Source organism: Oncorhynchus mykiss, chromosome 27 (assembly GCF_013265735.2).
Source record: "Oncorhynchus mykiss isolate Arlee chromosome 27, USDA_OmykA_1.1, whole genome shotgun sequence".
NCBI lineage: Eukaryota > Metazoa > Chordata > Actinopteri > Salmoniformes > Salmonidae > Oncorhynchus > Oncorhynchus mykiss.
In genome coordinates, this window is record NC_048591.1 from 25,908,875 (window position 1) to 25,936,175 (window position 27,301).

A 27,301-nucleotide genomic window follows, 5' to 3' on the forward strand; every position below is an offset into this window, starting at 1 on the left:
ACACCACCCGATGTCACAGGAAGGCCATAAAGATCATCAAGGACATCAACCACCCGAGCCGCTGCCTGTTCACCCCGCTATCATCCAGAAGGCGAGGTCAGTACAGGTGCATCAAAGCTGGGACCGAGAGACTGAAAAACAGCTTCTATCTCAAGGCCATCAGACTGTTAAACAGCCACCACTAACATTGAGTGGCTGCTGCCAACACACTGACACTGACTCAACTCCAGCCACTTTAATAATGGGAATTGATGGGAAATTATGTAAATATATCACTAGCCACTTTAAACAATGCTACCTTATATAATGTTACTTACCCTACATTATTCATCTCATATGCATACGTATATACTGTACTCTATATCATCGACTGTATCCTTATGTAATACATGTATCACTAGCCACTTTAACTATGCCACTTTGTTTACATACTCATCTCATATGTATATACTGTACTCAATACCATCTAATGTATCTTGCCTATGCTGCTCTGTACCATCACTCATTCATATATCCATCCTTATGTACATATTCTTACACTGTGTACAAGACAGTAGTTTTGGAATTGTTAGTTAGATTACTTGTTGGTTATTACTGCATTGTTGGAACTAGAAGCACAAGCATTTCGCTACACTCGCATTAACATCTGCTAACCATGTGTATGTGACAAATAAAATTTGATTTGATTTGATTTGATTCTCTTCATTAGTCATGTTCCTCTAAGAAACTGAATTAGAGCCCTAGACACCACTTCCTCCCCCTTTCCTCCCCCCATTACACCACCCCAACCCCATCCAGCCTCTCTAACCATTTCACACATCTCTCCATATCTATGTCATACAGTTCACAAAATATCAACACATGCTCCATCGTTCCTCCACGAAACACTCATCACACAGACCTGTTTCATGTCTCCCTATCATCCAACCTATCATTCAAACCTGTGTGCCCAAATGTAATCTACTCCACATAACTTCCTCTGACCTAAATCTCATAGGATTGCGGTGGGAACCATGAAACCACGTCTTTGGAATGCCCCACAAGGGTGAAAGAGAATGAGGTGGCCAAAGGCAGGGTTGTAAAGAGCATTTCATACGCAGCAGCTGTAAAATGGTTGAGAGTTTGAATGGTGCACCAGAAGAGTCCATGGTGCTGAATAGGCCTACACTGCAGGCTGCAGGGGTTGCCTTTCACCAGCAGGATCCTGACATTTTAAAGCTTAAGAAGGTGGACATTGTGGCCTTTATAGCTATTGTAATTAATGGCACTGCCAAGGTGGAGAGAAGGTCCAGGAAGATAGAAATCATAGTGGATGTGGCGGATTGGTTCCTGGGGCTGAAAGATTTCTCAGCAAAGGAGTTACATGGAATATTGACACAAGCTGTACCAACCTCTCAGGTCCTAGAGCCTGAGAAGGAAGATATGGGATAATTAAAAGAAGGAAGGGAGAGTTTTGTTTGTTTTGGCAATGTATTATTTTTATTAGGGTGGATTTAGTTCGTTTCACTATTACGTATGGATTTTAAAAAATGTATTTATTAATTATTTATTTGCATTGCCGCCATCCAGTTGGTGGCGGAAATCCCCCTTTTTGGGTTGTAGTCCACCATAAAACAAGAAGAAGGAAATATTATTATTAAGAGCTTTGACTTCAGAAGCACTAAAGGGTATGTTGAGTGGTAGTGTCCCATCCTCCCAGGAGCAGATAGGGTTAAAGTCATGGAATGGGGTAGTGGGTTTTTAATGACTGTAGGGTTAGTTAGAAGGGTGTATTTGTTTTATAAAATATTTCCTTTTCACGTTTTCCCATTTCTTATCACAAAGTATAATGGATTTCAATTATAGTCCAGTTTGTGGCAGTAATTACCACTTTTTGGATGCCAACCGCCGTTAAACCTCGAAGAAGAAGACCATTTCCTGGTCTTGCATCTGATGTGTCTAAAACAGTTTTAGTGGAGGTAGCTAGACTTGGGAGGACATTTTTCATCAGATAGTGTATACCTGATTAGATTTCCTTCTCGAGGTGGAAGGCACTTGAAAGATTCGTCGGCTCACTTATTTATTACGTTTTTTTTTTATTTTTAAAGGTTCTCCTTTTCACGTTTTTGTTAGTGTTTGTTTTGTTTACTTTGGTATATTCTCTCGTGTACATGGTGGCAAGATGCTGGATTTCTTCACCATCTTCAGTAAGGGAGGCATAGTGTTGTGGTGTTTTCAGGGAACCGGTGTTACAGAATCCTTCACCGGGCCTGTCAACGCGCTGATCCGCTCCGTGATTCTTCAGGTAAGAAATGCTTTCAAATCAAGGGACAGCTGTCATGTTTCCGTGCCGCCTAGCGGTGTGTATGTAGGGTTGTTTTTCAGTATGCGCCAGAGCGTCGCCACTTCGTCAACAAACTGGCTAGCTAATTTAGCTAGGTAGCTTTCGTAGATACACATGTAAATTATTCTTTGTCTAAACTAAATATGATTTATGTTTTGGTCAAGTTAGCGCACTTGTTAGCTAACTATATTGTTGCGTAATACAGACATGACATGGAGGATTTGGGAACTGGGGGTTACACGAGCACAAATTATTTTGCCAGCCACATAATAGCACAGCATAGTGGGATTATCCCAAAAATGCAAGGCTATTACCACGTTGCTAACTAACGTTAGATGTCAAATATTTATACTGAACAAAAATATAAACGCAACATGCAACAATTTCAAAGATGGTACTGCATTACAGTTCATTTAACGAAATCCGTCAATTGAAATAAATTAATTAGGCCCTAATCTATGGATTTCACATGACTGGGAATACATTTTTTGGTACCAGATACTTTTAAAAAGAGTTGGGGCGTGGTCTGGATCAGAAAACGAGTCAGTATTTGGTGTGAACACCATGCAGTGCAACATTCCTTAACATAGAGTTGATCAGGCTGTTGATTGTGGAATGTTGTCCCACTCCTCTTCAATGGCTGTGTAAAGTTGCTGGATTTTTACAAAAATTGGAACTCTTTGATCCAGAGCATCCCACACATGCTCATTGGGTGACATGTCTGGCGAGTATGCAGGCCATGGAAGAACTGGGACATTTTCAGCTTCCAGGAATTGTGTAGAGATCCTTGTGACATGGGCTGTGCATTATCATGCTGAAATATGAGGTGATGGTGGAGAATGAATGACACAACAATGGACCTCAGGATATCAAATCAAATTTTATTTGTCACATGCGCGGAATACAACTGGTGTAGATCTTACTGTGAAATGCTTACAAGCATTTACAAATTTGTGCCAAACATTTGAGAGAAATAAGCCTTTTGTGCGTATGGAACATTACTTGGATCTTTTATTTCAGCTCATGAAACATGGGACCAACACTTTACATGTTGCATTTATATTTTTGTTCGGTGCAGAACATATGAGAAATGTTTACATTTCGGTGATGAAACCTCTGATCTGTGTTATGGTATTGAGTAGCCTAATGTTAATGCTTCTCTGATTTTTGTTTCAGGAACGCAGTGGCAACAATTCCTATACTCATGATGCCTTGAGTCTTAAGTACAAACTCGATAATGAGTTTGAGCTGGTTTTTGTGGTAAGTTTCATATAGAAATGTGATTATAATGCACTGTAGTTCTATTTCCTGAAGGAAAATACCATACTAGCATACAGCAGTGTTAGCTTCTCATGCCGTCTATGGTGTGGACTCAACTGACCATGTTTGTCTTTCTTTTTTTTTGTACAGGTGGGTTTTCAAAAAATCCTGACGCTGACGTATGTTGACAAGTTCATAGATGACGTACAGCTCCATTTCAGGGATCGCTATAAGAATGAGCTGGAGCAAAAGGGGGCCCGTACACTGTTGAGCAGCTGTTTTGCATTTGAGGATGACTTCAAAATGCTTCTTTGGTAAGCAGTTTCACATCTTAGAGCTGATACTGCATACAGAGCTGAACTAATGGTGCATAAAGAGATTCATATTATACTTTCAAACTAATTTGCTATGCTGAATCTCACACAACCAGCAGTTGAGTTGTCATCCCACAGGTCTACAAGGACCTGTAGGCTACTTGTATAAAATATAATTTCACAATACTTCAAGTCAAATGCTTCGTGCTTTGATTCTGTTACTGTCCTGTTGTGCTCTAGTGAGGCGGAGGAGAGCAGCAAAGCTCGAGGTCCTACCTCCATGAGGAGCTTCAATGCTTCCCTGAAATCCCAGAAAACTGTGAAGTCCATGATCGAGACAAAGGGAGGGGATAAGGGCAAGGAACAGGGTGGCAAGAAGAATAAGAATGCCAAAAAAGAGGGTAAGGGTTTGATGTGATTATTATGGAGGTTTTGTTGGAATACAAGCACTTTGTCATGGTTCTTCCTTACACAATTTCGGTTTGAAACCAGTCCCACATTTTTTTTCTTCATGTTTTAATTTCATGGGGACATTGATAATGTTTTGTATGGCAGGGGTTAGTTTCTGAAATCTTCCCCTCAGCTCCTGCTGCAGAGCCTGTGAAAGGGGAACAAGCCAAGGCTCCAGCCAGTGCCCAGAAGACAGTGGAGAATGGTAACCAGGGCTTGACCCAGGAGGAGATCATTCAGAAGAAGAGAGAGGAGTTTATACGCAAGCGCATGTGGGCACCTGCAGAGAAGCCCAGGTGAGTGGGGGGAGGAATGGAACACAATGTGGTTAAAGTTCTAATTCGGAATGTTACTGACAGTTGTTTCAGTACGGAAAGTCACATTGTCTCTTGCCTTCCAGTAAGTCCCCCAAACCTGTGAAGGAGAAAACCAAGGGGAAAGAGAAGCGGGTGTGGACCTTGGGTGGCAACAGCACCAAGGAACTGGACTACAGCCAGTGCAATGGCAACGGAGACCATGCTACTGGGGTCCATGTCCTGGATGCTCAAGCTGACCCGGTATGTGCCTGTTGGGTTTGAGAGCAGCAGAGCTAATATTGCCTGGTTGTACCAGAGTGAATATCTGTGCTCACATTATTTGAAAAGTGAAATAATTGTGAGTGCAGTGGTCACTGGTTTAACCAGACTAGAGCTATTATCCTTCAGGGATGCTCTGTTGGTACCTTAATAAATAAGGCCCATGTGGTGTAGAAGTGCTTAGTTTATAAGAATTGCACATCTTAATAAAGTCTTGTCTTGTTGTCCAGGGGATGCAACTGAGCTCGATGAAGGGTGACCTGCTCGCTGTGGATTACGAGTCCAGCGAGGAAGAGGAGGAAGATGTGGTGGAGAAGGTGGTAGTTGCTGACACAAGCAAACAAATGTGAGACCCTTAGATTATTAAATGTGTCACATAATAAGAAGCATGGCTAAGGAATGGAAGCTTTGAATGGGACGTTGTGCCCTGTTGCACGACTTAAGTATCCATTTGATTTTTTTTAGCCCCAAAAGGGGTGCTTATGGGGGGATGTTTGGGATGCTCAAGGGCCTGGTGGGTTCCAAGAGTCTGAGCCAGGAGGACATGGAGCCAGTTCTGGACAAGATGAGGGACCACCTCATCGGTATGGACTCCTCTGTTCCCCACTACAGTATCAGTTTAACACATGCACTCCCCTATGTATTTATTTAGACTGTGAAGCTAAAACGTTACATTTGGCTCTATACTCCATTATTTTGGATTTCAGGTCAAATGTTTCATATCAGGTGAGACCGTACAGAATGTCATTTTAATTTGTACACATTTTTCCGGGTATTTTCGTACGTATGTTTTAACGTTTAGAAATGAAAGCACTATGTATCTAGTCCCTCCATTTGAAGCTGTCGTACGTATTTGAAATAATCCACTTGTGGGGTAGTCAAGTTTAGTATTGGTCCCATATTCCTAGCATGCAATGACATCTAGTTACAAACTTGTTAGCTGCATTTAAAGTTTGTTGTGTTACAGATTATGTTGTGGACAATAGAAAAGAATGGTAAATAATGTTCACTTATGGTGAAAATAATAATGTTCTTGAACATTGCAGCCTGTGACACATTCCGTGCGGGGGCCGTGGAGCAGCTGCGTACCCACCATCCACATTAATGTGGATGCTACCATGATTACGGATAATCCTGAATTGTGAGAAAGTTAGAGGGATAAATATCATACCCTCCTAACCGCCCTTGTTATTGGCAATGGTGAGAGGTCTGCATGCCTTGGGGGTATGATCTTTGTGCCTCTAACCTTCTCACTCATCATTATTAATGATTCATTCATGATTATCTGTAATCATGGTAGCATCCACATGTACTTCAAATGGGGGAGTAGATGCATAAAGTGCTTTCAATTCTATATGCTTAAACATGTATGAAAATACCCTCAAATAAAAGGTGACATTCTGTACTGTCGCCTCATGTGAAACGTTTAATCTCAAATCCAAAATGCTGGAGTATGGAGACAAATGTTTTATCTTCACTGTCCAAATAAATACATAAGGGAGTGTACATAACTAGCCAACCTTGATTTGTTAATGTCCTAGTTCACCTGAGGGAAAAGCTTCACAGTCGACTTGTATTCATTGAATTTTCTGTCATCAATTGTTTTTGCAGCTAAGAATGTAGCAGCTGAAATTGCCTCCCAACTCTGTGACTCTGTAGCCAAGAAACTGGAGGGCAAAGTCATGGGTACCTTCACTAGTGAGTACAACTGTCATCCACCCACCCAGCCAGTCAGAATAAGTCCACATTAGAATGAGTTTACCTGTGGAGAGATTGAAGTGAACTAGATGGACTTCTCTCCCCCAAAGAGATGCGAAGACATTGCACAACAGTTCAGAGTATACCTCTTGCGCTGATAAAGCCCTCCCCTCTCTCTCTAGCTGTGGCATCAACAGTAAAGGGGGCCCTGCAGGACTCCCTGGTCCAGATCCTGCAACCAAAGCGGCGTGTGGACATCCTGAGAGACGTCTTGGAAGCTCGGAGCCAGCGCAGGCCCTTCGTCATCACCTTCTGTGGGGTCAACGGGGTTGGCAAGTCCACCAACCTGGCCAAGGTTAGATCCACCAGTGTGTCAATGTTTTTTTTTCCTGTTAATCCATCATATTGAAAACATTGGTATTGCTGGGTTGCATCCATTTAACCAAACCAGGTCCTGGTTGGGACTTTCCTGGCTGTACTATGACCTAGATAACCTAGTAAGCCCCCATTTAGACCACAGAAAAACCAGCAGGGAAAATATTGTTTTGTTTGCTGAAACCCTCAATCCTCTGTGTGCAGATCTCTTTCTGGCTAATCGAGAACGGTTTCACCGTGCTGATAGCAGCCTGTGACACATTCCGTGCAGGGGCCGTGGAGCAGCTGCGTACCCACCAGCGCCGCCTTAACTCCCTGCACCCCCCTCAGGACGACAGGGGACGCCCCGTAGTGCAGCTTTATGAGAAAGGCTACGGGAAGGATGCCGCTGGCATCGCCATGGAGGCTATCGCCTATGGTAACCATACCATGCCCCAGCTTGCCATTCATATATTAGATCATTTTAGCCCCATAGTATGCAATAGCTCTGATGTCTGATCTCAATTAAATGTATGGTGATATGCAGGTGGGGTTCACGAATGCTTCTTAATGTATCACATATAAACTGAGTATACGGACCAAGCCAGACATCCATTCAACCAAGTGAAGAAATCCTCCTTTGTCTCCCCGTCTCTGTCCAGCCCGTAACCAGGACTTTGATGTGGTGCTGGTGGACACTGCTGGACGGATGCAGGACAACACCCCGCTGATGACGGCCCTGGCCAAGCTGATAGCTGTCAACATGCCTGACCTGGTGCTGTTTGTGGGGGAGGCTCTAGTGGGCAACGAGGCTGTCGACCAGCTAGTAAGAGTCCTTTTAGAACATATAACACCCTACTGTTTCATCAGCCTGTGACACTCAGATCCCTAGAAGATAATAAACGGACTACAAAATAAATTCGCATCCTTTTCGAATACTCTATAGAGTTTATTTTGGATTATGCTATATCTTTAGATTTTTTTTCTGGATCAAAAAAAGGACCCCGTCTTGGTGTTGTAAAAACATTTGAGAATTTCTAAGCCAATTTCCCCAAATTGTTGAATATTGGAGCGAAGTGATTTCATTTTGTTTTTTGCAGTTAAACTAATTTATTGTAATTCTACATTCTGCCATGGAGCTGAGAACTTTTCACTTCTAAAGCTAGTTTCCTACAATGCTATGTAATTTGCCATAGCTAATGCTGTGTTTTGCTAATACAATAGCCAGATGAATAGTGCTAAATTCTGCTAAATTTTCAATTCACCCTGACTGTCTAGCTTTTATTTTGGTTATTGTTACTTGTCGAAGATTATATTATAAAAACATGTATGGGGAAAGTCTTTTCTACATACTTAGTTTTTTTTGTCGTTTTAAGTTTACACCGAAAGAGTTTCTCCATCCCAAATACTTACATTTTTTTTTTTTAGTGTTTGGATTTAGGTGATCTGAAAAAAAACACTTAGGCGGCCCATCCAAGGATTAATATGGCATAAAAATGTGAGCTTTACTTACAACCCTAGAAAGTTTAAATGGGCTATGCTACTGGATTATATTTTTCAATATTGTCATGCAGAGGGCACATTTTACATTTAAGTCATTTGGCAGACACTCTTATAGAGCTTTACAAGAGCAATTAGGGTTCAGGTGCCTTGCTCAAGGGCACATCAACACATTTATCACCTAGTCGCTCGGGGATTCGAACCAGCGACCTTTCCGTTACTCACCCACTCTGCTTAACCGCTAGGCTACCTGCTGCTTACTGTAACTGTTTGTTGATTTGCATAGCTGTCTCATGTTGCACTCCACACTGTATAACGAGTGCGATACTTTACTTTCAGGTGAAATTTAACCAGGCGCTGGCTGATCACTCCATCTCTGATAAGCCACGTCTCATTGATGGGATCGTTCTCACCAAGTTTGACACCATTGATGACAAGGTTTGTATGCCATTAAATACATGTACAAATAAAACAAGTTTCCTGATCTTTCTTATATAGGACAGACACTTCAGAACAAACTTCACTTTTATATTTTGTTGGGACCATCTGTTCCATGTAGTGAGTCTGTTATTTAATCAATTTGTATGGGCTAATAGCAGTAAGGACAAAAATAATCAAATATATACAGTACCAGGCAGTTTGGACACACCTACTCATTTAAGGGTTTTACTTTTTTTACTACATTATAGAATAATAGTAAAGACAACACTATATAAAATAACACATGGAATCATGTAGTAACCAAAAAAGTGTTAAACTAATCAAAATATATTGTGAGCTTCTTCAAAGTAGCCACCCATTGACTTAATGAGTGCTTTCCACACTCAACCAGCTTCATGATGTAGTCACCTGGAATGCTTTTCCAGCTGTCTTGAAGGAGTTCCCACATATGCTGAGAACTGTCTGCTGCTTTTCATTGTCTCTGCGGTCCAACTCATCCCAAACCATCTCAATTGAGTTGAGGTCAGGTGTTTGTGGAGGCCAGGTCCTCATCACTCTCCTTCTTGGTCAAATAGCCCTTACCCAGCCTGGGGGTGTGTTTGGGATCATTGTCCTGTTGAAAAACAAATGATAGGATGGTGTAACTGTGAGTGCTGCAGAATGCTGCGGTAGCCATGCGCCTTGAATTCTAAATAAATCCGACAGTGTAACCAGCAAACCACCACCTCCGTGTTTCACAGTATGAACCACACATGCGGAGATCATCCATTCACATACTCTGCGTCTCACAAAGATAGAGGTTGGAACCAAACATTTGGACTCGTCAGACCAAAGGACAGATTTCCACCTGTCTAATGTCCATTGCTGGTGTTTCTTGGCCCAGCAAGTCTCTTCTTTGTTATTGGTGTCCTTTTAGTAGTGCTTTCTTTGCAGCAATTTACCATGAATAATCTCTGAGCAGTTGATGTGTCTGTAACTTGAAGTATTTATTTGGACTGCAATCTGAAGTGTAGTTAACTGTAATGAACTTGTCCTGCTGCAGAGGTAACTCTGGTTCTTCCTTTTCCTGTGGCGGTCCTCATGAGAACCAGTTTCATCATAGCACTTAATGGTTTTTGTAATTTTCCTGATGGACTGTCATTGTTCTTGCTGTAATATGGACTTGGTCTTTTACCAAATAGGGCTATATTCTGTATACCACCACTACAATGTCACAACACAATTGACTGTCTCAAACACATTAAGGAAAGACATTTGACAAATTACCTTAAGGCACACCTGTTAATTGAAATGTATTCCAGGTGACTACCTCATGAAACTGGTTGAGAGAATGCCAAGGCAAAAGGTGAATACAATGTAGAAAATAGTAAAAATAAACCCTAGAATGAGTAGGTGTCAACTTTTGACTGGTACTGTATATATTGCTATACTTCAAAGGGTCTTAAAATTCGAACTCATCCTTGGTCTGACCATCTTAAAACAATTCCATATAGCTTAGAACCCCCCCCCCCCCCCCAGCTTACTCTTATGGGTTAACAGAATGTCAACGTTTTGAGACCATTGTTTGATGGAAGTCAAAGCTTTTAAATGCTGTTTATGACATCCTAATCGGTAAGAACAGAAGTCTGCGTGGTTTGTGGTTGCAAAGCTGACGTCACTCCTCCCTTCAGGTTGGCGCTGCTATCTCAATGACCTACATCACAGGGCAGCCCATTGTGTTTGTCGGCACGGGGCAGACCTACAATGACCTGCGGAGCCTCAATGCCCGTGCTGTGGTGGGCGCCCTTATGAAGGCCTGAGTGGCTGCTGCCATGTTCACCACCATCGTGACAAAGCCAACCACAAACACTGCGCTTTGAGATGTCTGGTCCTGCAGTTCACATCCTAACTATGATCCTCCACATAGCACCAAACGCAAAACTCACAGGCTTCCTCCCAGCTCCGTCTGGGAACGGGGCGGTTGTTGACTTTTTAAGCAACATTGCACTAAGATCTCTTGCATCCGCTTGAATTTGGACCAACAGTTTAAAGTACCTCAATTTTGTTTAGCTTTAAGTTCAACAAGAGACATATTTCCATCTGATCAAATAGAAAATGTCAAATTCACTTCCTGGCATTGTCTTTTCCCCCTTCACTTCAATGAGAAAATGGCAGGTTTGAATGCTTGCTGGAGGTGACACGTTTCAGCAGCCACCCTGTCCCTCAGTAAAGCTTAGTGCCTATCCCGTCTCCCTGAAGCATCACCACTGCAGGGGTGACGGTCTGTCTGCTGAAAACATCAATAAGCCTGCACAACACCAAGTAACTCTTGTTTCTCTCGCTCTCCATGATGGACCCCTTCTTCCTCCGAATTGGAGAGTTCAATTTGGTGGAGGTGAAGAGACATGGGTTATTACATTTGGGGTTAAAAGTCCAGAGACGTCAAAGGTCTCTGGACAACAGCTTTCTACCCCTTTGTCATTTTGAAAACAAAATAAAAGGGTCAAAATGACAAGTCTTCCATTCAGTCCCATATAATGTCAATTTGAGAATGTAAACATTTCTAAATAAAGCTGCTATGATAGCCTGTAACAACTTATGGTTTTGTTATGTAACCTATAGCTTATGTTTATACGTTTTCCAATTCCAACCTTGGAACATAAATGCTGATAGTGTGGTCTGGATAACAAAGGCAAAATATCATCTCTTGGCAACATGGAAAAGTATTGCAACAGGAAGAGTCGAGTGGCAACTGGTGTACAGTGCATTCGGGAAGTATTCAGACTTTTCCACCCCTATTCTAAAATGGATTTAATTCCCTCAATCTCCACCCCAAAACAAAGCAAAAACAGGTTTTTAGAAATGTTCTAATTTAAAGATGCACAGACCTTATGTGAATAACTATTCATACTATGAGACAATTGATGCATCCGGATCTTTGAGCTGTTTCTACAACTTGAAGCCCACCTGCAGTAAATTAAATTTATGGGACATGATTTGAAAAGGCACACCTGTCTATAAGGTCCTAGGTGACAGTATGTCAGAGCAAATACCAATCCATGAGGTCGAAGGAATTGTCCATAGAGCTCAGACAGGATTGCAGCATTGAAGGTCCCCAAGAAAACAAGTCTCCATTCTTAAATGAAAGAAGTTTGGAACCACCCAAGACTCTTCCTAGAGCAGGCTGCCCAGCCAAACTGAGCAATCAGGGGAGAAGGGCCTTGGTCAGGGAGGTGACCAAGAACTTAATGGTCACTCTGACAGAGCTGCAGAGTTCCTCTGTGGAGATGGGAGAACCTTCCAGAAGTACTCCACCAATGGTAGTGGCTACTTCATGGTAGTGGCCAGGCAGAAGCCACTCTTCAGTAAAAGGCACATGACAGCCTGCTTCGAGTTTGCCAAAAGGCACCTAAAGGACTAACCATGAGAAACAAGATTTTCTGGTCTGATGAAACCAAGATTGAACTCTTTGGCCTGAATGCCAAGCATCACGTCTGGGGGAAACCTGGCACCATCCCTACGGTGAAGTGTGGTGGCAGCATCATGCTGTGGGGATATTTTTCAGTGGCAGGAACTGGGAGACTAGTCAGAATCGAGGGAAAGATGAACAGAGGAAAGTAGAGATCCTTGATGAAAACCTGCTCCAGAGTGCTCAGGACCTCAGACTGGGGGCGAAGGTTCACCTTCCAACAGGCCAATGACACCAAGATAACGTTGGAGTGACTTCGGAACAAGTCTGAGTGGCCCAGCCAGAGCCCAAACCCGATCGAACATCTCTGGAGACCAGAAAATAGCTGTGCAGCGACACTCCCCATCCAACCTGACAGAGCTTGAGGATCTGCAGAGAAGAATGGGAGAAACTCCCCAAATACAGATGTGCCAAGTTTGTAGTGTCATACCCAAGAAGACTCAAGGCTGTAATTGCTGCCAAAGGTTCTTCAACAAAGCACTGGGTAAAGGGTTTGAATACCTATAAGATTATTTTTACTTTTGCAAAATTGTCAACCTGTTTTTGCTTTGTCATTGGGTATTGTGTGTAGAAATAATATTTAATCCATTGTAGAATAAGGCTGTAACAAAATGTGGAAAGAGTCAGGGGTCTGAATACTCCCCGAATGCACTGTATGATACCAAAGGTTTTATTTTTTGTAAATAGCACAAATACCTACAGATTTCACAAAACATGCAGTATTAAAAATCCAAAAGCCTTATAAAAGGACAGTATACTATTTTTTTTTTCAGCACATGAGTGGCCAAGTGATTGTTACTCTAAAGATGCCTCATCTAAGTCACTGCTGAACCTGCAGACAAGATTCTCAAAAACCTTTCAACATGTTACCATGCTTCACAGATTGAACTAGCTGCTTTCAAGTTAGCATGGCAAGCATTATTTTCAGAGACTACATAGTTAACACCTATTGATGCTGTATGCTTTGAGACTTGACAGTTTCATAAGAGGACCGCATAGTTGATCCTAAACCGGGGAGGATGGGAAGAGCTATAGGAGGACAGGCTCATTAATGTCTGGAATAAATGGAACGGTATCAAACATATGAAAACCACGTTTGACCCAGTTCCATTCAAGCCATTACAATGAGCCATCCTCCTATAGCGCATTCCACCAGCCTCCTCTGATGTGGATATGTTGTGCTACATTTTTGCCACGCCTGCTTCTCTTCAAATTCAGGGAGTCTTTAGCATATCTAGGTCCTCAGGACTCTCCAGCCATTCATTCAGGACAGGATTCATTTACAAATTATGTTGAGCTAGAATCCAAGTCAGGGACCTGTCCTTATGTCATCCCTACATCAGTCTTCCATTGCCCTTTCCAACATCTTATTCCAGATGTTAAGGTGTAGGGAAACACTTTAATTGGGTTACCAGCTGCTTTAACAGTTTACTTTCCTGCTGGGTCTTTCCCTTTGTCATGACAACCGGTAAAGATTCAAATAAAAACAATAAGCGGGTGACTAGAATAGTAACATGGGTCTCTTCTGGCCCATATTTGCCTGGCGGAGTAGTAGTAGATCCAATGAAACCTGAGTAGAAGTAGACTGAAGGAACTGTGGATGAAAATGACTGATACTCCTGTCTGTTTTGTGCCTGTCAAGAAGGATAGTCTGGGCAGAAAGAGAAGAAGAAATAAAATATGAGGACCAACAGCTGTATATTACCACAGACTGCCATGCATTATAGGTAAGCCACTTGTGTGTAAGGGGTATGAATTCCAAGGAGGTTTTCACTAATGAAATGCCTGGATATAAGCACAATAAACAGGTATAATCTAAAAGCCTGGATATAAGCTTAATAAATAGGTATATTCTAACAGGATGAAATGAAAAGTGAATTTTGGGAAATGCCTCTTGCATGCGAGCACCGACAAAGAAGCACACAATCCTAACCTTGGAGGCTTTTCTGTGAATGAAAGCCATTCTGGGTTTCCTGTTCTTCTTGGGAGGGAGATCCTATGAAAATCAATGAAATCAACAGATTAACAAATAATAGCGAGAGCAAACAAAGTAGCTACTCATGTTTAAACAGGCTAATGTGCTACTCGGCTCACTAAAATAGAATTCCTCAGTAGCATCACCGTAAGATAAGATCCAAGCCCTAAGTAGATAATTGTTTCACGATTTACACTTCAGTAACATACCACCAACTAATAAGTGATCCATTGTAGGAAATGGATACAGTATGATTACTAAACATACAGTGAGTGAGTAATTTCACTGAAATTGGCTTCTTTACCCCAGCCGTTAGTGACAGCGTCGCGGTTGCAGATCTCGTTGGCCAGCCGTTCAAAGTACTCAGGCAGGTCGGAATACTCATTGCCGTAAGAGATGACCTTGATGCCCTTGTCTAGCATGTTGTCCCGCAGCTTCTTGAACTCTCCCACGTCCTCACGCCGCACCAGCATGAAGTGCTCCAGGTCCGACTTGTGTTTGACCGCCTCCAGGAACAGAGCCTGGAAGGTGGTGTCGTCCACCGTGCGCCCGCAGCCCAGGAACACAAACGACTTGGTCTCATACAGTTTCTGGATCTCCCTCTGTCAAACCAATGGAGTTCAATTTGCATTATGACACTGACAGAATTAACTTCACTACAATTAACGCAATGGGTCTTAAATTGGTTGAAAAAATTTAAACGGCAACTGCTAAGCGCTGAAACATTTCCAGGGTATAATTTAGAAAGGCTGCCCGTCTCACTCACCATGACCTCCGTGTTCCTCAGTACATTCTGGTAGCCAGCAGGGTGCAGTACAATACCGCTGGGATTCGTGTAAACACCGTGAATGTGCAAAACACTCAGACTTCTCTTCCCCTGAGCCCACTCCAGGACCTGTACGGACACAAACATTTCACAGTCCGTCACACCAAATCCTGTTCTCACTGGGTAGGGAGTGACACCGCTAATGTCAGACAGGGATGTTAGTCCTGATGGAGACAGGGCATAAATACCACACCCGATGTTCAATATCGCAGGCTTAATACATAGATGTGAATCATTAAATTGAGTCTTCTTAAATGTGAATCAATCAATTATTTTTTTCAACGAGTCTACATAAATAACAATCCATGTTGGGTTGCTTCTAAGGTAAGAGCGTTTATAAATCCTGCTTAAGGAAACATCTCTTATATTAGTTCCTATTTCTGATCAAAGACCAATATAGATTAATCCATAAACCTTGACAACAGTTGGAAGTTTGAAACTTTGACCTTGCCATATACTAACTGCATCCTACTTCTGACCTTCACAGGTCAATGCATTGACCACTTTCTCTGGTTTAAGGACACCATATCCATATCATAGAAGGGCAACACTATTAGAAGACATATGTTGGTCTTTGAATCAAATATGTTCCCTTGAATTCACCTTTAATAAGCCTTAAACAATGTTTTAAGTGCAAGAGCATTCCCTGTGTTGTGAGCCTAAACCTGTGACAGTAGTTAAACTGTCATGCCCTCAGTCTCATCAACTACTTCCTCTGATGGCGTCTGAAGATCACAGGGGGCCAAAGCCTATGTTCCAATGCCCACACTTGCATACAACTTAGAATACATGCCCAATATATTGCTTATTAAATAGATATGACAATTTTAAAACGTTTAATGTTTAAACTGCAATTGTTTTTATCCTTTAAACATACAGAATAAAAATCATTAAATGACGTGAATTACAACGCAGATCTGGTCCAATGCAGTTCCGGCTACCATACGACACTCATCTTACTGCTGTCCCCAACCCACTCAGCAACAAATGGTAGTTAATGACGTTTTTAGGTTCTCTGCTGTGTGCCTCTCCTCCATGTTCTCAGTGGTCAGCACATGGGACTTCATGTCCCACTTCTCATCAATGTGATGGCTCATTGCAGTGATGTATGACAGCGTGTTCATAGTTGTCCAACAATGTTGTTAATGCCAATTATGGGGCGTCTTAGAGCTCATACTTTGTACTTGCAGAACAATCATTGTACAATTTCTTCATCCAGGCCGTCACCGTTTTTCGACATGGCATCTTGTAGTCTGGTTCTAGCTATGCCATCAGGGTATTGAAGCTATGCCATCAGGGCACTGAAGCGGACATCCTCTAGCATTGACAATGGCTGCATATCAACTGCAATCATTTCTGTAATCAGCACTATAATCTTCTCACTCTGTCCCTTATCGCACTGTCTAATGTCTGGGCCTGCGCTACTGCCAGCAACGGTTCAAGCTCAATTCCACCTCACAAAGCATGCATTTCACCACCTTCTCATTTAACTTCTCTAAGTATTGCCATACAGGACTTCACGGTTGTCACGTCTCTGTCTCACTCTCTGATGATGATTGGGACCTGTTAGTGGTAGTTTTGTGATAACTCCACTGTGATTTTAATTTTGTGGGGAATTTCTTTTTCAGTTAGGGATTTCTTTCAAAACGATAAATCCCAATTTAATTGAAATGTTCACACCCAACTGCTTCATAGCGAAGTGGTATGCTAGTGTGGCTTCTGCAACAGAGGCTAGATCTGCATTGCATAAATAATACACTACATGACAAACTAGGTGGACACCCCTTCAAATTAGTGGATTGACTATTTCAGCCACACCCGCTGCTGACAGGTGCATAAAATTGAGCACACAGCCATGAAATCTACATAAACAAACATTGGCAGTAGAATGGCCTGACTTTAAGTGCTGTTATTGTGAAGTGGAAACGTCTAGGAGCAACAACGGCTCAGCCGTTAAGTGGTAAGCCACACAAGCTCACAGAACGGGACCGCAGAGTGCTGAAGCACGTAAAAATCGTCTGTCCTCGGTTGCAACATTCACTATTGAGTTCAAACTGCCTCTGGAAGCAATGTCAGCACAAGAACTGTTAGTCAGTAGCTTCATGACATGGGTTCCCATGGCCGTGCAGCCGCACACAAACCTAGGATCACCATGCACAATGGCAAGCATTGGGTGGAGTGTTGTAAAGCTAGCCGACATTGGACTAGAGTAGTGGAGGGATGAATCACGCTTCACCATCTGGCAATCCGACAGTCTAGACGATTCTGTGCTTCCAACTTTGTGGCAACAGTTTGGGGAAGGTCCTTTCCTGTTTCAGCATGACAATGCCTCTGTCCATAAAGTGAGGTCCATACAGAAATGGTTTGTCGAGATCGGTGTAGAAGAACCTGACTGCCCTGCACAGAGCCCTGAACTCAACCCCATTGAACACCTTTGGGATGAATTGGAACGCCAACTGCGAGCTAGGTCTAATCGGCAAACCCTCACTAATGCTCGTGGCTGAATGGAAGGAAGTCTCCGCAACAATGTTCCAACATCTAGTGGAAAGCCTTCTCAGAAGAGTGGAGGTTGTTATAGCAACAAAGGGGGGGGACCAACTCCAATGATTTTGGAATGAGATGTTCGACGAGCATACTTTTAGCCATAGTGTATTTTCTGGTAAATCCCCAATTGAAATCTATCCATGATGTGTTATTGCAGTGAAAATTATTATGTACACACAATTTAGAATTTGGCCCTAAAGAGCACACAAGGCCATGACTATAGAGATCTTTCCCAAAGGAAAAGGATCCGTTTTTACCTTCTTCTCGTCGGTTAAGTCCAGAGACTCCAGCTTCGATCCCTGGTGGGCTGCGTAGATCTCCAGCAGGTTGTCAAAGTTGGTGGTGAGAACCAGCGCTCCACTTTCCATCAACTGCAGTACGGAGCGGAGAAGGTGCTTCCCTGCGTTCTCCATCTTACACTCCAGATCGTCAAACACCTCGTACAGGCAGTCCTTGAAGAAGGTAGACCGCACATTGCCTGTTCTCTGCAATGATCGGGCAGGAGCACAATTAATAGAGGTTAGTGGGTGTGTATTGATTATACAGATTATACCGCTGGTACTTAACTACTAGGAGGGAGACCATTTAGAAAAGCATTTTCATGTTTTTAAAAGGTACAATAAAGCATTTATGACTGGTTGTTATAGTCTTGAAAATGTTTTTCCATCAGTAGCAGGGACATGTAAACAGTTGCTGTACACGGTGAGTCTAATTGCTATGGAGCAGAGAGTTAGAGGGCAGGCTGTTTGAGTAGCCATGCGATTATGGCCGTCTGTAATGGATAAATCTCATTACTCAGAGCTACGCCGAACGCACACTCTACCTGACAGTGGTTGTAGGAAAACAAAGGAGAAGGGCTGGCCCGCTATGAATAGCACTGTCGAGGTGAGCTTAGCGCACACAGCACAAGCAAGCTGCCTGGCCGACTGCTGGACTGTCCAGAGATTAGAGATCTAGTGGGCAAATTAACTAACAGGATCCCTTTTCACAGGAAGGAAGTCATTATCACCAAGAGCATGCATCTAGCTACCCACTCACCCTGCTGTTGACTTCTACACCGAATGCATTCTCCTTTTGTTTGAGGACGTATGTAATGACCAAATAAGGTAAAGTAGTACCATGCTCCTATCCTGAGATTGATATCGCCTCGGATGAGACACTAAAGTTGAGTTGTTTTCAACTAACCTGGTCCTAAACAGGGAAAGTTGTAATAATTGTCCTTAGTATTTTGCCTAGGTCATTCAACGACAGCATGAAAGGATTTAGGTCACAAACATGCTGATTCTAACCTTCAGAATAGGCTCATTAACTGACATTACGGGCCAAAACACAGCACTAATCCACAGTTATTTACATTGTTTGGATTGCAATACCATTGGGTTAAACTGCTGTGTCCCACCCGGTATTTGATCCCTTCTTGAGATGAGGGACAGAAGCCTCGGTTCTCTTCAGCTGTTCTGTGAACAAGCACCCAGTGGGCACACACTGGTTGAATGAAATTACGTTGAACCAACATGGAATAGACGTTGAATTGACATCTGTGCACGGTGGACAACAATGTGACTAAAAGACAAGGTGAAGCCATGACAAATTCTCCTTCTACACTTTACGAGAGTCCTCTTTTCAATGCGTTTCTTTCTCTTTATTCTTTCAGCATACTAGGTAGAGGTCGGCCAATTAATCGGAATGGCCGATTTATTAGGGCCGATTTCAAGTTTTCATAACAATCGGTAAACGGCATTTTTGGACACCGATTATGGCCGATTACATTGCACTGCACGAGAAGACTGCGTGGCAGGCCTGTTATGCGAGTGCAGCAAGGAGCCAAGGTAAGGTGCTAGCTAGCATTAAACATATCTTATAAAAAACAATCAATCTTAACATAATCACTAGTTAACCTAGTAATATCAACCATGTGTAGTTATCTAGCTTGTCCTGCGTTGCATATAATCGACGTGGTGCCTGTTAATTTATCATTGAATCACAGCCTACTTCGCCAAACGCATTCGCAAAAAACAAGCGCATTCGCAAAAAAAGCACTGTCATTGCACCAATGTGTACCTAACCATAAACATCCATGCCTTTCTTAAAATCAATACATATTTTTAAACCTGCATATTTAGTTAATATTGCCTGCTAACATGAATTTCTATTAACTAGGGAAATTGTGTCACTTCTCTTGCGTTCTGTGCAAGCAGAGTCAGGGTATATGCAGCAGTTTGGGCCGCCTGGCTCGTTGCGAACTGTGTGAAGACCATTTCTTCCTAACAAAGACCGTAATTAATTTGCCAGAATTGTACATAACTATGACATAACATTGAAGGTTGTGCAATGTAACAGCCATATTTAGACTTAGGGATGCCACCCGTTAGATAAAATACGGAACGGTTCTGTATTTCACTGAAAGAATAAACGTTTTTTCGAAATTATAGTTTCGGGATTTTAGCATATTAATGACCTAAGGCTCGTATTTCTGTGTGTTATTATGGTATAGTTAAGTCTATGATTTGATAGAGCAGTCCGACTGAGCGGTGGTAGGCAGCAGCAGGCTCGTAAGCATTCATTCAAACAGCACTTCCCTGCATTTGCCAGCAGCTCTTCTCTGTGCTTCAAGCATTGCGCTGTTTATGACTTCAAGCCTATCAATTCCCGAGATTAGGCTGGCAATACTAAAGTACCTATTAGAACATCCAACAGTCAAAGGTAGATGAAATACAAATAGTATAGAGACATAGTCCTATAATAACTACAGCCTAAAACTTCTTACCTTGGAATATTGAAGACTCATGTTAAAAGGAACCACCAGCTCTCATATATTCTGAACAAGGAACTTAAACCTTAGCTTTTTTTACATGGCACATATTGCACTTTTACTTTCTTCTCCAACACTTTGTTTTTGCATTATTTAAACCAAATTTAACATGTTTCATTATTTATTTGAGACTAAATTGATTTTATTGATGTATTATATTAAGTTAAAATAAGTGTTCATTCAGTGTTGTTGTAATTGTCATTATTACAAATATTTTTATTTATTTACTATATATAAAAAAGGAACTAACTGCCCAGTGTGGATTTATCCATCGCTTTTATTCCAGGTTCACAATCATGCAGATCAGGTGATTACACCGCCATGGACCCTGTGGCAAATATTTTTCTGTTCTTAACAGGCGGTGGTGCCCCACAGGCCTCTGTACATGTTCAGCATCTTATCAGAACGGGGCACGCAATTGAAATCGGCCGATTTAAAAAAAAAAATAGATGTATGGCGCTTACGATATGAAGTAGCCTGAATCTCACATTTTTTAGAACCTAGTATTAGAGGTCGACAATTATGATTTTTCAACGCCGATTCCGATACCAAAAAAAGCCGATACCGATTAATCGGCCGATTTAAAAAAAGATATATATATATATATATATATAAATAAATATATATTTTGTATTATTATTATTTATTATTATTTTTTTTTTATTTTTTTATAATTTTTTTTTTTTTTTTTTTTTTTTTTTTTTTTATTTTATTTTTTTTTTTTTTAAATCGGCCGATTAATCGGTATCAGCTTTTTTTGGTCCTTTTTGGTATCGGAATCGGCGTTGAAAAATCATAATTGTCGACCTCTAATACTAGGTTCTAAAAAATTTGAGATTCAGGCTACTTCATATCGTAAGCGCCATACATCTATAATTCGATATTCAATAGTTTTATGTTCCACTACAATTGCCTGCCCCGTTCTGATAAGATGCTGAACATGTACAGAGGCCTGTGGGGCACCACCGCCTGTTAAGAACAGAAAAATTTTTGCCACAGGGTCCATGGCGGTGTAATCACCTGATCTGCATGATTGTGAACCTGAAATAAAAGCGATGGATAAATCCACACTGGGCAGTTGGTTCCTTTTGTGACAACAGGTGGGCTGCTGAAACAAAGCATGTTGAAGCAATCTGAAAGGTGCGATGAGACATGACTAACACTGAAGGCAGATGGTATTAAGAACCGGTTATGGTTTGAGCCGACCTGGTATGAAGGGGATACGGGCCGATACGGAAATCTAAAAAAAAATCTTAATCTAGCGAATCAAATAACAGGCCTTAAAAGTCCTGTTTAAATTAACCTGAGTGGCAGAACTGGTTGAGTCAACTTGTGTGGCTTTGAAAACAAGGAATTGCATGATGACGTGTTGTAGTAATCCACCAGTGCTGTACTTAAGGTTAGGGCATCACCTTTTACACAGAACACAGGTTGAAAAACCTGAATCAAACATTTTAGAATTTAGATAAAAACATTGAACTATGCTGACTCCTTGCTACTGTCATTCCCACTATGATTACAAATCCCAATAAAGGAAAGTTTACAATGAAAGTCACTGGTGTGTCTCAACCAGCTGGAGACAGTGTGCTGTCTACATCTGGCTATATGTGTGTGCACAGGAGCGGGGAAGCCTTACCGGAGAGAGCTTCTGGATGAGGTCATGAGCCACGTGGACTAGGTTCTTGTCCTCCTGCAGGCTCTTCTGAAAACGCCTACTCTCCTCTTCCTCGAGGAGGTCAAAGTCGTTGGCCGCGTCCAACAAGGCCTGGATCAAACCCTTCCAGGAGCGCAACGCGGGGACCTGAGGGGCCACAGCTGAACTCACCCCTGTACCAATAACTAGGACCAGCTCGGGCGCCCGCTTGGTCTTCAGGCTGGGCAGCAGTTTCCTTTGGGGCAGGCAGAGATTGAGTGATGGTTCCATTGATGGTTCCCAAATCCTTAGACAACATGAAGGTTAAACAAATCATGGCAAGTTTACTTGGCTGCTGTTCGAACTCAAACCTAGGCTGAAAACGTAAAGAATGGGTTTAAAAACAGAAACTAAGAGAAAAAGTTCCTGACCAGTCTGATATTGATAATGCATTGGCATATAAAGAGGAACAGAGTACTAAATGTAGGCTAGTCATATCAGTTTTGATACCTGGGTTTTTTGGTGTGGGGGTCAACATCCTGAGTATCAGCATGAGCTGGTCGCTTCTCGGTTTTCACAGTCACAACAGAAGCCACCACAGAGGCCATTCAGCTCCTGTAAGACAACCATGAGATTGAATATACAGTTGAAGTCGGAAGTTTACATACACCTTAGCCAAATACATTTAAACTCAGTTTCACAATTCCTGACATTTTATCCTAGTAAAAATTCCCTGTCTTAGGATCACCACTTTATTTTAAGAATGTGAAATGTCAGAATAATAGTAGAGTGATTTAGTTCAGCTTTTATTTCTTTCATCACATTCCCAGTGGGTCAGAAATTTACATGCACTCAATTAGTATTTGGTAGCATTGCCTTTAAATTGTTTAACTTGGGTCAAACATTTCGGGTAGCCTTCCACGAGCTTCCCACAATAATTTGGGTGAAATTTGGCCCATTCCTCCTGACAGAGCTTGTGTAACTGAGTCAGGTTTGTAGGCCTCCTTGCTCGCACAAGCTTTTTCAGTTCTGTCCACATATTTTCTATTGGATTGAGGTCAGGGCTTTGTGATGGCCACTCCAATGCCTTGACTTTGTTGTTCTTAAGCCATTTTGCCACAACTCTGGAAGTATGCTTGGGATCATTGTCCATTTGGAAGACCCATTTGCGACCAAGCTTTAACTTCCTGACTGATGTCTGGAGATGTTGCTTCAATATATCCACATCATTTTCCTTCCTCATGATGCCATTATTTTGTGAAGTGCACCAGTCCCTCCTTCAGCAAAGCACCCCACAACATGATGCTGCCACCCCCGTGCTTCACGGTTGGGATGGCGTTCTTCAAGCAAAATAAAAATAGTGTTCCCAATTTCAACTTCCTGCTACTCATGCCAGGAATAAGATATGCATATTATTAGTAGATTCGCATCGAAAACACTCTGAAGTTTCTAAAACTGTTTCTAAAACTGTTTGAATCATGTCTGTGAGTATAACAGAACTTATGTAGCAGGCAAAACCCAGAGGACTAACCGTTCAGAATTTTTTATTTTTGGTCTGTCTGTTCACTGAGTTCTCATTGGCAAATTATATTTCTTAGGAACCTGTTTTCAGTTCCTACCGCTTCCACTGGATGTCACCAGTCTTTGGAGTTTGGTTGAGGTTATTCATTTGTGCAATGAAGAAGTAGGCCATCTAGGAACTGGGTAACACTGTTGAGTTGCGCAAGACGTGAAAAGTAGCATGGTTTGTTATCTTCCTGTATTGAACACAGATAGACCCGTCTACAATTTGATCGATTATTAACGTTTAAAAATACCTAGAGTTGTATTACAAAAGTAGTTTGAAATATTTTGGCAAAGTTTATAGGCAACCTTTGAAATATTTTGTAGTGACGTTGCATTTTTTTTCTGGATCAAACGCATCAAATAAATGGACATTTGGATATATATGGACGGAATTAATCGAACAAAAAGGACCAATTGTGATGTTTATGGGACATACTGGAGTGCCAACAAAAGAAGCTTGTCAAAGGTAATGCATGTTTTATTTATTTATATATATATATATATATATATATATATATATATATATATATATATATATATATATATATATATATATATATATATATATATATATATATATATATATATATATATATATATATATATATATAATTTTATTCTGTGACCAGACTATGTATCTGCACAGTTCTTCCTGTAAATGTTTTTCATATTTTTTATTTAATGGAGATTGTTAAAGACACACTATGTGGAAATCGCTTCGCCATTTCCTGGTTGCTAAAATTCAAATAGTTCGCCTAATTTTAGTTTATGTGACAAAACAAGCAAGTACAGTGTAGAGAATCATTGTACCATGTAAACCGCTGAACCACCGCTGTGAAATATACTTTCAGGAACCGTTTGAAGCTGGTGTACAAAACCAAAAGTAAAAGTAAAAGACGCAAAATCAAAACTTCAGAACAGGAAGCATAGAAATGGAGCACATAGAACATATTACTACTGCTTCTTAACCCCTTTTCACATTACCCATAAGCACTCTGTTACATTGCAAAGGATGTCATGCATTTCAATGGAGACGTCCACAGTGGAGTGAAAACGCAACGCCACCTTGCGGTTGAAGGTTCCGTGGATACTTAGATTTGTTTTTTACTTTGCCTTGTCTTCAGTCCAGCCAGAGTCCGTCGGAGAACAGGAAGTTACAAAAAGATGAAAATGTGGTTTTCGGTGATGGCTTTATAGCTAGCAATTTCTAAACAATTACACATTTCTATAAGTAAGTACTAGTTTAACAATAATGTTAAATAATACACTTTGGCTGTTAAGCCTATTATATTATGACTGTTGCCTCCCATTTAAGTTTGATGGTAATGATATTTGTTTATTATTATAATTGTTAGGTGGAGGTTGCTAGCTACAACGGTATCTTCAACCTAGCCTAGCTTTTAGCTGCTCTGCAGTGCAAGCTAGCTTGACTTGCATTAGTTGAGGTAAAAGTAACTAAACAAAACATGTTCTATTATCACCTGTAACAATTTATCCTTCAATGAAAAGGTAATATCTCCTAAAATAAATATGCTCTCTGAAGAGAGACAGGCTCTCCTCAATATTGTGTTACAAACACTACACTCACAGATAGAACAATGGGACAGATATTTCACCGGAAGCATCCACTTGGCTTTTTCACTCACTGCCAAATATGGTAGTGAGTGAAAAAGAAGATGAAACGAGATAGATTTAGGCCGACATTCTGAAAATGTTCTCATCGATGAAACATTTGATCTCAATGTTATGTTCCCAAAACTAAAATATGTTACAGAGTGGACTACATTTTGTAAACATTATTTCTTTGCCAGTTTTTAAAAATGGCGTTGTTTAGAAGGGGTGCAAAAGCAAACTGAGTTATTGCACACTTCACAGAGTAGGCGTTCCCTAACCCGGAATATGTGAATAAATGCTTGAACTTGCCAATAGGATGTCGTTAGCTCAAGCTTGGCTCTGCTCACCTCCATGCTAGTTCTGCCCACTATGACTAATTTGTTCCCACTTGAAACAATGGGCTGTGGTCCATATTGGTTTAATTACACACATCTTTTGGGGCTCTCGAGTGGAGCAGCGGTCTAAGTCACTGCATCTCAGTGCTAGAGGCGTCACTGCGGCACACAATTGGCCCAGTGTTGCTGGGTTAGGCCGCCATGTAAATAAGAATCTGTTCTTTAACGGATTTGCCTAGTTAAGTAAAACAATGTAAAAATGTAAAACCGCCATGTAAATAAGAATCTGTTCTAACGGATTTGCCTAGTTAAGTAAAACAATGTAAAAATGTAAAACTTGTCTGATCAGTACGTCAAGAAAATGACGTATGGCGTAATGAAAAACGTCACGACGTGAATTGGTTCTAGATCTATTACTTACTTTCATTTTTATGTGAATTTAATCGGGTCGCCCAAAACGTTACATATGCAGCATTAAATGTAGTCCTCAAATTGTGCATAGAGTTCTATGGTTGGTTAAACTTTAAAATGTGTGTTTTGTTTGGTATAGCTGCATTTTATAGTAAAACATCTGAGTCTCAGCGTAATCGGTAGCTGGCTAAAGTCGTGCTTGAGGCTTATTTATTGTATCATTATTGCAATAATAGTCTTGGTGCTAAATAAGAATGATCATGTCCTCCGTCTGGAGACGTTTCCCTACAAACTTCAACTAAGGAAACATGTGTTTTTTTGACGTGTTCATTTATGAAAGCAAAATTTGAATAAAAAAATGGACAACAATAAGCAAAAGTTAGCTGACTGTACAGTACACTGTATACTTCTTTGTCTTTATCGTTACTGGACAACTGACGTTAGATAGCTAGCTAGCTACTAACTAAGCAAGTGAAGTGCGCTGCCAGGAAGAACTGGCTAACGTTACGTTAGCTAACCAGCAGGTAAAAGCTCAATGTACAGTAGGCTATCTAGAATTACGTTAAAGTTGAGCTAGCTGTGAAATAAAACACACTTGCTTGTTAAATTCACACAGGTATTTGCACTTACCCTGATAACTCCCAACAAGTAGCTTTTTTTGGTCGAGTTAACGTTAAGTTAGCTGGCATGCAACTGCGAGTTAAATATCAGTCTACCGACATATCCTGCTTTAAAAGCCGGTAGTTGCAATTGTTGTACTTGACATGGCGTAGTCTGAGTGCCTTTGCCTGCTAGATATTATTATTAGCAAATCTATTTAGCTATAAACATTTCTGTCGACTTCCTCTGTGTGCACAACCTGTCGACTCACATGCTGCTGGAGGTCGTGTCGTGATGAGTTGGACAAGAGATGTGCTTGGTGCGCGGCTACCACAGATAGAACGATGGGACAGATATTTTACCGGATGTATAAATGTGAAGCTTCTGGTTGGCAGTTCCACTAATTGCCAAATATGGTAGTGGGAGGAAGCCCACTGGCCGGCAGTGGGAGAGGATGGAACGAGATGGATTTTGACCAACGTTCTGCACATCGATGCGACGTTTGATTTCAATACAGTTTCTGTTCCCTAAACTAGAATGTGGTATGAACAGATTGGACAGTTTTTTATTTACCCTTTGCAGAAGTTTGAAAAAAACTGCGTTGTTTAGGAGAACAAACGTG

General features: G+C 41.3%; 2 protein-coding genes across 5 annotated transcripts; one reads left to right on the forward strand and one right to left on the reverse strand.

Moving 5' to 3' along the window:
- Positions 1-1,893: 1,893 nt before the first annotated feature.
- On the forward strand, positions 1,894-11,489 carry LOC110507863 (signal recognition particle receptor subunit alpha). Its single transcript, XM_021588237.2, has 14 exons — positions 1,894-2,284; positions 3,500-3,583; positions 3,734-3,897; positions 4,138-4,298; positions 4,481-4,643; positions 4,748-4,904; positions 5,153-5,268; positions 5,388-5,506; positions 6,534-6,620; positions 6,803-6,975; positions 7,200-7,413; positions 7,637-7,800; positions 8,814-8,912; positions 10,586-11,489. Exons 1-14 carry the CDS (start codon positions 2,162-2,164, stop codon positions 10,712-10,714), a joined length of 1,953 nt encoding a protein of 650 aa, XP_021443912.2. The 5' UTR covers positions 1,894-2,161; the 3' UTR covers positions 10,715-11,489.
- A 1,524-nt stretch (positions 11,490-13,013) lies between these two features.
- LOC110507864 (protein FAM118B) lies at positions 13,014-27,034 on the reverse strand. Of its 4 annotated transcripts, none has more exons than XM_021588241.2 (8): positions 26,951-27,034; positions 22,664-22,768; positions 22,157-22,409; positions 17,966-18,193; positions 15,105-15,233; positions 14,643-14,940; positions 14,297-14,359; positions 13,014-14,014 (listed from the first exon to the last, which is right to left on the reverse strand). In XM_021588241.2, the coding sequence occupies exons 2-8, from the start codon at positions 22,759-22,761 to the stop codon at positions 14,001-14,003; spliced, it is 1,083 nt and encodes a 360-aa protein (XP_021443916.1). In that variant the 5' UTR covers positions 22,762-22,768; positions 26,951-27,034; the 3' UTR covers positions 13,014-14,000. The 4 variants fall into 4 exon arrangements, with proteins under 4 accessions (XP_021443916.1, XP_021443914.1, XP_021443915.1 ...); XM_021588239.2 differs by having other exon boundaries at positions 22,157-22,460; XM_021588240.2 differs by having other exon boundaries at positions 26,710-27,004.
- Positions 27,035-27,301: the final 267 nt, after the last annotated feature.

Coding starts and splice junctions, on each gene's coding strand:
- LOC110507863 (XM_021588237.2), top strand. CDS start 2,162: ATGCTGGATTTCTTCACCATCTTCAGTAAGGGAGGCATAGTGTTGTGG. Junction 5,507..6,533: donor GATGAGGGACCACCTCATCG/GTATGGACTCCT, acceptor TTGTTTTTGCAG/CTAAGAATGTAGCAGCTGAA. Junction 7,801..8,813: donor ACGAGGCTGTCGACCAGCTA/GTAAGAGTCCTT, acceptor CTTTACTTTCAG/GTGAAATTTAACCAGGCGCT.
- LOC110507864 (XM_021588239.2), bottom strand. CDS start 22,761: ATGGCCTCTGTGGTGGCTTCTGTTGTGACTGTGAAAACCGAGAAGCGA. Junction 22,461..22,663: donor CCCCACACCAAAAAACCCAG/GTATCAAAACTG, acceptor ATGTTGTCTAAG/GATTTGGGAACCATCAATGG. Junction 14,941..15,104: donor TGAGGAACACGGAGGTCATG/GTGAGTGAGACG, acceptor TTGGTTTGACAG/AGGGAGATCCAGAAACTGTA.